An 8,417-nucleotide genomic window follows, 5' to 3' on the forward strand; every position below is an offset into this window, starting at 1 on the left:
CAACAATAATTCAATCATCTTCATGTTGACATGAAAGCAATTTAGATAAGTATTAAATAACCAGAAGTTGTATAATAAAGTCGATAGTTTCAGCAAAATGAGTAAACATAAATACTTTGAAAAGTGCAACATTTACAAACAGCATACTGCTCTGCACATTTTTTTGGTCATTACATTTCATTACATTCCTCTCATAAAGCAGAAGCAATCAGCCTTTAACCTCAGAGGCAGTGAAGAGCATGTACATATAAGATATGATAAATACTGTTTTTTTTGTATCCACAGTGAGAATGCAATCACTGAAGGCAACAGGGTTGAGAATATAAGAGATCACAGCTTTAAGTTGAAAATACTGATGAAAGGCTTCAAGACCAAGTTAAAGTGCAGTCTTAGTCGAGGAGCAGCTTTTTCATATCAATTTGTTTCATACAAACAGGAAACATCACAAAGCCACATGCTTAGAAAGCCAACATCGGTTACAACAAAATTCATAGGAATAGCTTTGAAGTGAAACATATATATATATATATATATATATATATATATATATTGATATAAAGTGAATAGTAATATTATTTAAAGCTCATTTTGGCACATGTATTTACAAATGAAACCAGGTCCATTTATCTAGGAACTGTCCAAATGAAATCCAACAGGTTTGGCCATACTGAACCTTCAGTATATTTTTTAAGTTAAGTAGTCTGGCAAGAGGCTTGAAACAACACCTCAGTGACAGCCTTAGTTTTGCATGCTTTCACTGGCAGCCGAACATATCCGAATCCACTTATGTGATGGCTTTCCATCAGAATGGATTTTCCACTTCCTTTTGTGCGCTCAAGGCTGACTCTGAAAAGGTAGCGAAATGGCCGCCACAGCTCCGTCCGGAGGTGCTGCTGAGCCTGATGCCAGCGGCCTGCTCTCCATCTCGCGTTCGTTGGCCGGTCGACCGTTCTCTTCATGCATCTGTGACACCTCGGTGGAGCCGGCCTCAAAGCCCGGCACAGTGTTGGCCACATGCACCACGTGCACCTTGTTGCGGCCACTCTTGCTCAAGATGCAGCTGAAGACCTTCTTGAAGCCCTTGCGGAAGTGCTTGGAGACCAGCGCGTAGACGATGGGGTTGAGGCAGGAGTTGGCGTACGCCATGCAGTGCGAGAGCAGCCTGAAGGCATACGTGGTCTCGTTGAACGGGAAGTCACCGTACAGGTAGCACAGGATGACCACATGGTACGGCAGCCAGCAGATGCAGAAGAGAACCGTGACGATGATGATCATTTTGGTGACCTTGCGTTTGGCCCGTTTGGACTCAGACATGCCGTCCAGCGGGTCCACGGCTGTCCAGAGGTACTTGATGGTGCGGGTGTACGACAGGCTGACAATGAGCACAGGGATCACGTAGCCGAACACAAAGGTGCATGTGTCCAGCACCTTCCGATTGCACTCTTTCCAGCCTGGAATGCACATGTTGCCGGTCTCGTAGTTGACCAGGTCGTAGTAGCTCAAATACGGCCCAGCAAAGACCAGAGACAGTCCCCAGATGACCACCATGGCCAGTCCTGCATTACATGGCGTGCGCAGTTCCCTAGAACGCAGTGGGTAACGGATGGCAAGGTACCTGCAAACAACATAGGATATTCATGTAATTTTAAAGACTAGACAGTTCTATACTCATTGCCCCATTATCTCTAGGGTGCTGTGCTGTATCATATTTCTCCTTGATAATACAGATCTAATCTGTGTAGCACAGCGAAACGGCAGTCATGTAAGTTTTTTTTTCTTCCGGATTTTTTAATTATTATTTTTTCAGTAATTTTGTGTCAAAGATTCCCAGAACACTGAAAGACCGGGATGCCAGAAATCTTGGTGGGCATGTAGCCCCACAAGGATGACATGGAACCATTGTTTTTCGTTTGGATCCATCGCCCACCCGCCGGACTGGACCCCTGAAAGGAGGGTAGGACGGACACAGTTTTCTGTGAATATCTCAAGAACCGTAGGGCCTAGGAGGACCACATTTTTTTGTATGTTGGTCTTAAGGGGCCATGTCAACCCATCCCATAACCACTCATTTACTGTATAGTGCCACCTAGTTAAAAATGAAAAAGCAAAAATGAGGTGTTGTAATCACAGGTATCTCTGACAGGGTCAAAACTGCATGAAATTGGAGGTGTAGGATCATTAAGACACCCTCTGAATGCATGTCAAGTTCCGTGAAATTCTGTTCATGGGGGGCCATATCAGCTGCATACACACAGGGTTGGGTAGTAATGGATTACATGTAATCTGGATTACGTAATCAGATTACAAAAATCAAGTAACTATAATCTGCCCAGATTACAATAAAAAAAATGTGTAATCAGATTACAGTTACATTGTTGGGATTACCTGATTACATTTTATCATGCAAACAATGCAACTTTTTTATGATAGCCTAGCTATCTTTTAATTTGACAAACTTCGGGCTTGCCAGTTCGATCCCTGACCAGTAGAAAAAATGTGGGCGGGGGAAGTGGTTGAGCACTGCTCTCCCATGCCCACATCCATGGCTGAAGTGCCCTTCAGTAAGGCACCTAACCCCTCACTGATCCCCGAGCGCCGCTGTAGCAGGCAGCTCACTGCTCCGGGTTAGTGTGTGCTTCACCTCACTGTGTGCTCATTTTGTGCTTCATCTCACTGTGTGTTCACTGTGTGCTCTGTGTGCTTCACTTTGAGAAAGTCACCAGGTCCCCCTGGTTGAAAAACACCCTCAATTGAAATGGACATGGTGTCATTCAATCTCAGGCCATGTCCCTGGGTCAAAAAAATCCAGCGAAAGCTAAATTCATTGTCCAGGTGTGCCCTTATAAAGGTTAAGCTGAGTTGTGCATGTTTGGAGAATAGTGATCCATGATCACATCCATGATGACTAAGTGATCAATTTTGGGATGGGGTGAAAATGATGGGATGAGATGTAATGAAATAATAAAGAGAAAAATAGAATGAGAATTCTTTCATCAATTCAGTGGTGGTGTCTTTTTCTTAAGGGACATATTTATTGAAGTAATCTAAAAGTAATCCTAAAGTAATCAGATTACGTTACATGTTTTTGGTAATCCAATTGATTACGTTACTGATGACAAAAATTGCCATATAATTTGTAGTCAGTAATGGATTACATTTCAAAGTGACCTGACCCAACCCTGCATACACACACACACACACAAATAAACACACACACACACACACATGCATACACACGCATGCGCACGCATGCACATGCACACAACACACGGCACACATGTACGCTCACGCATGCACACACAGGCACGCACACACTCACACACACAGGCACGCACACATAAACACACACACACACACTCGCGTACATGCACACACACAGGCATGCATACACTCACACACACACACACACACACACACACACACACATATGCACGCACACACAAACATGCAGGCACACGTACACACACATACACACACACACACACACACAGATAAACAAACACACACAGACATAAACATACACACATAGACACACACACACACCCCATTACCCCCCCCCCCCCCACACACACACACACACACACACACTCACAAGCGAACCCCCACACCCACACACACACACACAGAGCGACACATATACACAAAAACAAACAGACACTATGCACACACTCATTTGCATAAAGAAGAGTAGGGGATGGAGTAGGAGATGGAGACAAATTGACAACAGTGATTTATTTTTGCGGAGAGAATGTGCAGGACTGGGCGGCCGTCATAGTTTATACCGCTCTGCGGTATATTTAGTTCCTTAAGCCACAATTCAAAGCTACCACCCTCTGCTAGCTCATTCATCTTTTCAGTTATTTTCAACCATCACTGATATAGAGCTAAGGTAAATCCAGTACCCTTCAATCCTTGGCTAAGTATCTATGCTGCTTTGTAGTTGGAAATGTCTGTGCTTGTATAGGTTTATTGTCAATTGACCAGAAAGTAGTTCTCAAGTGTCAATCCACAAAATTGGGGTATTGGCAGGCAGGATCAATACTGGACTTAATGAGATGTATTAGCACAGCTAGCTTATGTGACACAGCTCTTTTGTTGTGTAATTTTCTTTTTGAGCAGCAGTTGCCACCGAGTATCTCCTCAGATGATCTATTCAGAGTTCCTACATTGTGTGGGTGGGGGTGGGCTATTGAGAGGTTACAAAGTCTCCTCAGTGTCCAAGGACAATCTGAGGTTAGGATCTATAGACCCTTTCAAGAGAGTTCCATTATCAGCATCATAGTTGGCCCCACAAGGCTTCCGTTTTAACATTCCATATGTTATCTTAATGCAGAGGAAGTAGATTGGGAACCAAATAGAACGTTCAAGCATTGTTTTTGTTTTTATTGTGTAAAGGGTCTATAGATATATCCGCTGTGTCGTGTACAGCCGCTTACCTGTCCACAGAGACGGCAGCCAGCGTGAAGCTGCTGGCGTACATGGAGAGGTTGATGAAGAAGTGCACCACCTTGCACATGAAGGAGCCGAACACCCAGCCCTCCAGTGAGTAGATGGTGGCCTGGAAGGGCACGCAGAAGATGATGAAGAAGAAGTCGGCCACGCTCAGGTTGAGGATGAACAGGTTGGTGGTGTTGTAGCCCACCTGCCCGCTGCGCAGGAGCACGGCCAGCACCAGACTGTTGCCCACCATGCCCAGCAGGAAGATGAGTGAGAAAACCACCGACACGATCACGCTCGCCGGGTTAAGCTGGTGGCTGTCCGACGAGTTCCAGTAGCCCGCCGTCTTGCCAAAGTCCTCGTGATCAGCCATTGTGATGCACCTAGAGGCCTGTGTGAGTAACAGGGGGAAATGATTTCCTGGAAGAGGTCTTCTTACAATTGATTGAAATCTATGGCCATGGGATATGACAGCTGCACATTTATCAAGAACACTTCACTAAATAAGCCCTCTGCAGTGCAGGACAACTCGGAGGAACATTTTTGCTTTTATCCTTGAATCCTTGAAAAACAAAAAAAAAAACACTGAGCATGGGCAAAAAAGATATGTTGGCTAAACATGGGTGTGTTAAAATATCAAAAGACTTAATTGATGCTTGCATCAAAAAGAGGGCAGCGCTAATTGGTTTATTTATGATTCACAGCGGGTTATCGTGTCTGATCTTAGTGAAGGGATCTGGATGAGTGCCTCACTCTGATGAAAGACACCCAGATGCCCGTGGACATTGGAGATAAACTCGATGGGGTATCTGCTGTAACATGTGCTTAAAGGGACTGCATAATAATGCACCATTTTTTCTAAGGTAACCTGGTTTTGGAAAGACTATTATGACAGAATATCCCAATAGAAATTCATATCAGGGTGATAATTAAAAATTATGAAATGTTAAAGAATGGTATAAAAGAAAATATAGACCAAATTAAGAAAATAGAAACGGTATACCTTTTCCAAAGTGATGGAGTCTTAAGGTATCCTGTAACAGTGTTTGTTCTTCACCCCCGAAAACCAATTAATCTGGAATGACACAAAGGACTCTCAGTGCATTATTTCCCTATTTTAACACCTATATTTAGATCACTAACTGAAAAATAACCTCAGGATACAAAAATCAAGTCATTGACAAAAAATAGAGATGCAATTCTGTCTAAGTCTATGCTACTGATAAAAATAGATTCAGAAATGATTGCACGATTGAGTCAATTTTTCACTTTTAGTCATCCAGCAGTGATTAAGAACTTATTGACGTCAGTGTGCTACTTAAAGAGGATTTGTGAAAATATTGATAGGCAAAGGCAAAATGCCTCAGCAAAGAAAAGGAATATGGCAACAATTTTCTTTGAAAAGCCCACTTGCCATGCATACCTCTTTGCTGATGACAGTTTCTTTGATGCGCTCCTAGGACAGCCTTGTCCTCTCTCACAGACAGAAACGTAGCTTTCAGAGCATAGGGCCACAGAATTATATGTAGGAAGGAGAGAGGTAGATAAAAAGATAGAGCTGGACTGGCAGAAGGGAGAGAGAGAGAGAGAGAAAGAGAGAGAGAGAGAGAGAGAGAGAGAGAGAGAGAGAGAGAGAGAGAGAGAGAGAGAGAGAGAGAGAGAGAGAGAGAGAGAGAGAGAGAGAGAGAGAAAGGCTGAGAGAGGGTGGGGGGAGAACTGATGTGCTTCTATATCACACAGTTCTCAGAGAGATGCATGCAAACCTGTCCTGTTTTTTTTATTTTTTTTATTTGAAAAATGAAAGTGCAGCAAAGACCCATTTCCCAATCCCCAAGGCTACGGACTCCCAGCAAACAGCAATCTCAGACCTCAAGGCTATGAGCACACACTGTGAGTCTCAACCATTGAGTTATTGATTCTATCGGTTTTCCGTACACCCTGTGGCACTGGGTGACACCTCTCCTGTCTCTTACTGTGCAGCTGACATTCTATTTGGAACACACATACACTGACAGCGTGCAGCGAATGAACACTCCTTATACACTGACAAGGGAAATCATAACTATCAACAATCAATACCCCCTACTATCCACCCCCCCCCCCCCCGCCCCATCCCCAAAAAAAGCATTCTGTGCAAGTGTCCGTAAATATATAATGAATATAGCCTATGTGCAAAAGCAGAGAGTTTCTCTACGACTTTTTTCTGACTCTGTGACTTTTTTCTGACCGTCTCCTTATCCCCTGTTCAGATCCCTTCCCTCATGCTCTGACTTTGTAGGTGATGTTATACTTTGATCCTCAGCGACAGTGAGAGAAAAAAACCCAGTAGTGCTACTGAGAGAGAGAGGCAGCCCCTTAAGCCACCCGGCGCCACCAGCCAGGGCAAACCCATCAGGCTTTGGTCTCCAGGTTGTGTCCTCTGGACTGTATGGTGACTGCAGAGTCACATCTGGTCTGATCATCAGTCCTTAGCCCTCACCTCTCAAAATCCAAACATGATTTTAGGCTGTGTGTGGGGGTGTAAGGGGGGGGGGGGGGGGGGCACATATGGTCTTCAGATGCCTTAGAAGTCTGATTTGCTCATTCTGACGTGACGTGCAGACATGAGAATGCCATGTTTGATGACAGTAAATAGTATCATACAATAACAATGTACTGTAAGCCATCACTGCTGTCGGGAACAAGGCCTTAGCTGTAGTCAAGATGCTTGTGGAGGAATTAGTCATTCCCACAGAAGTGTAGCTGTATGGGATGCTACTGAAGGGCAAGCTGCCGGAGGAAAGTGGATGCCTTTGAGTTTTGAGTCAGTGACTCAGGGAGATGGGTGAACCATTCAGCTAATAGTCTTATCTGAGTCTTTGTGATGGAGTAAGCTATTGATGTGTCAAGACTTTGATCTCTAGCTGTTGAATTTCTCGAGCAGTTTACAGTCATTTTCGAACAAAAGTCAAATACTCAAATAGGACCAACACATTTGTCTTTTTCTCTATCTTCACATTGTTTGTTTATATTCAAAACAAATCCAGCATGACACTTTTATTTCAAATTTATTTTTATTTCTAGGTCTTCATTTCTTTTTTACACATACATGCACCCAATTTATCTCCAGTGCAAGGTCTTGAAGTTACTAACTGTAGTCATTAACTGTAGATTATGTTGATATAAAAACATTTTATTAAAATGCCAGAACTATATATTAAGCTTCGCTATAGATGGATATGTTTGTAGTTTACTGATAAAGGCATTGTGATTCTACTGAAACTGACTTGAAGAAGCAATTGTAATATGTCAGAGGTACTAAAAGGCACAAAAAGGAGGAACTAAAACAACATGTGCAGCACTCACCAGATCGGTTGGTGTCTAATCCAGTAGAATCAGCAGCCAGATTCATAGCCACGTTGTGATCATCCCAGTGAAAAAGGCAACATGTGCTGCAATGCTATTTCAGCAGTGTGCTTGTCTGTCTTCTCTCCTCTGGCAGTGCTGCGCTGCCTCTCTCTCTTCCTCTCTCTCTCTCTCTCTCTCTTTCTCTCTCTCTCTCTCTCTGTTTTTCTCTCTTCATTTCTATCCCCCTTCTCTCTGTGTTTAATGCCCACTCGCTCTCTTTTTCTCCCTCTCCTCACATTACAAAGCTCCTCCTCCACATTCAGCTTAATGTTCACACCTCACTGCAGTATGCCAGTATAAAAGGAACACAGCCTTTAGCATGCTACAGGAGGAACCTTTTCACTTGGACATTCTGATCTTTGTACTTTGCAGAATTTGTATTTTCATATTAGGACATGAGTATGCTAATAATATCATAGACAAGCAACAGTCTTAATGTGAGTATTTATTGAACACTGTATAGAGGACATAACTGCTGCATTCAAACTTTGATTTTGATAATCTCTCCATTGATTACTGTTGTGAAATATTGTGAGTTTTCTCGCAATAAAAAAAAGACTGTTGTGTCCTGACAACTTTAATTTTCTCCATTG

At 43.2% G+C, this 8,417-nt stretch overlaps 1 protein-coding gene across 3 annotated transcripts; it reads right to left on the reverse strand.

Moving 5' to 3' along the window:
• Window positions 1-582: 582 nt before the first annotated feature.
• On the reverse strand, window positions 583-7,922 carry galr2b (galanin receptor 2b). 3 transcript variants are annotated; one of them, XM_042085384.1, is made up of 4 exons: window positions 7,783-7,922; window positions 5,441-5,512; window positions 4,437-4,828; window positions 583-1,615 (listed from the first exon to the last, which is right to left on the reverse strand). In XM_042085384.1, the coding sequence occupies exons 3-4, from the start codon at window positions 4,808-4,810 to the stop codon at window positions 835-837; spliced, it is 1,155 nt and encodes a 384-aa protein (XP_041941318.1). In that variant the 5' UTR covers window positions 4,811-4,828; window positions 5,441-5,512; window positions 7,783-7,922; the 3' UTR covers window positions 583-834. The 3 variants fall into 3 exon arrangements, with proteins under 3 accessions (XP_041941318.1, XP_041941320.1, XP_041941321.1); XM_042085386.1 differs by lacking the exon at window positions 5,441-5,512; XM_042085387.1 differs by lacking the exons at window positions 5,441-5,512; window positions 7,783-7,922 and having other exon boundaries at window positions 4,437-4,891.
• Window positions 7,923-8,417: the final 495 nt, after the last annotated feature.

This window comes from Alosa sapidissima, chromosome 3 (genome assembly GCF_018492685.1).
Source record: "Alosa sapidissima isolate fAloSap1 chromosome 3, fAloSap1.pri, whole genome shotgun sequence".
NCBI lineage: Eukaryota > Metazoa > Chordata > Actinopteri > Clupeiformes > Clupeidae > Alosa > Alosa sapidissima.

Coding starts and splice junctions, on each gene's coding strand:
- galr2b (XM_042085386.1), bottom strand. CDS start 4,810: ATGGCTGATCACGAGGACTTTGGCAAGACGGCGGGCTACTGGAACTCG. Junction 1,616..4,436: donor GCTGCCGTCTCTGTGGACAG/GTAAGCGGCTGT, acceptor TGTTGTTTGCAG/GTACCTTGCCATCCGTTACC.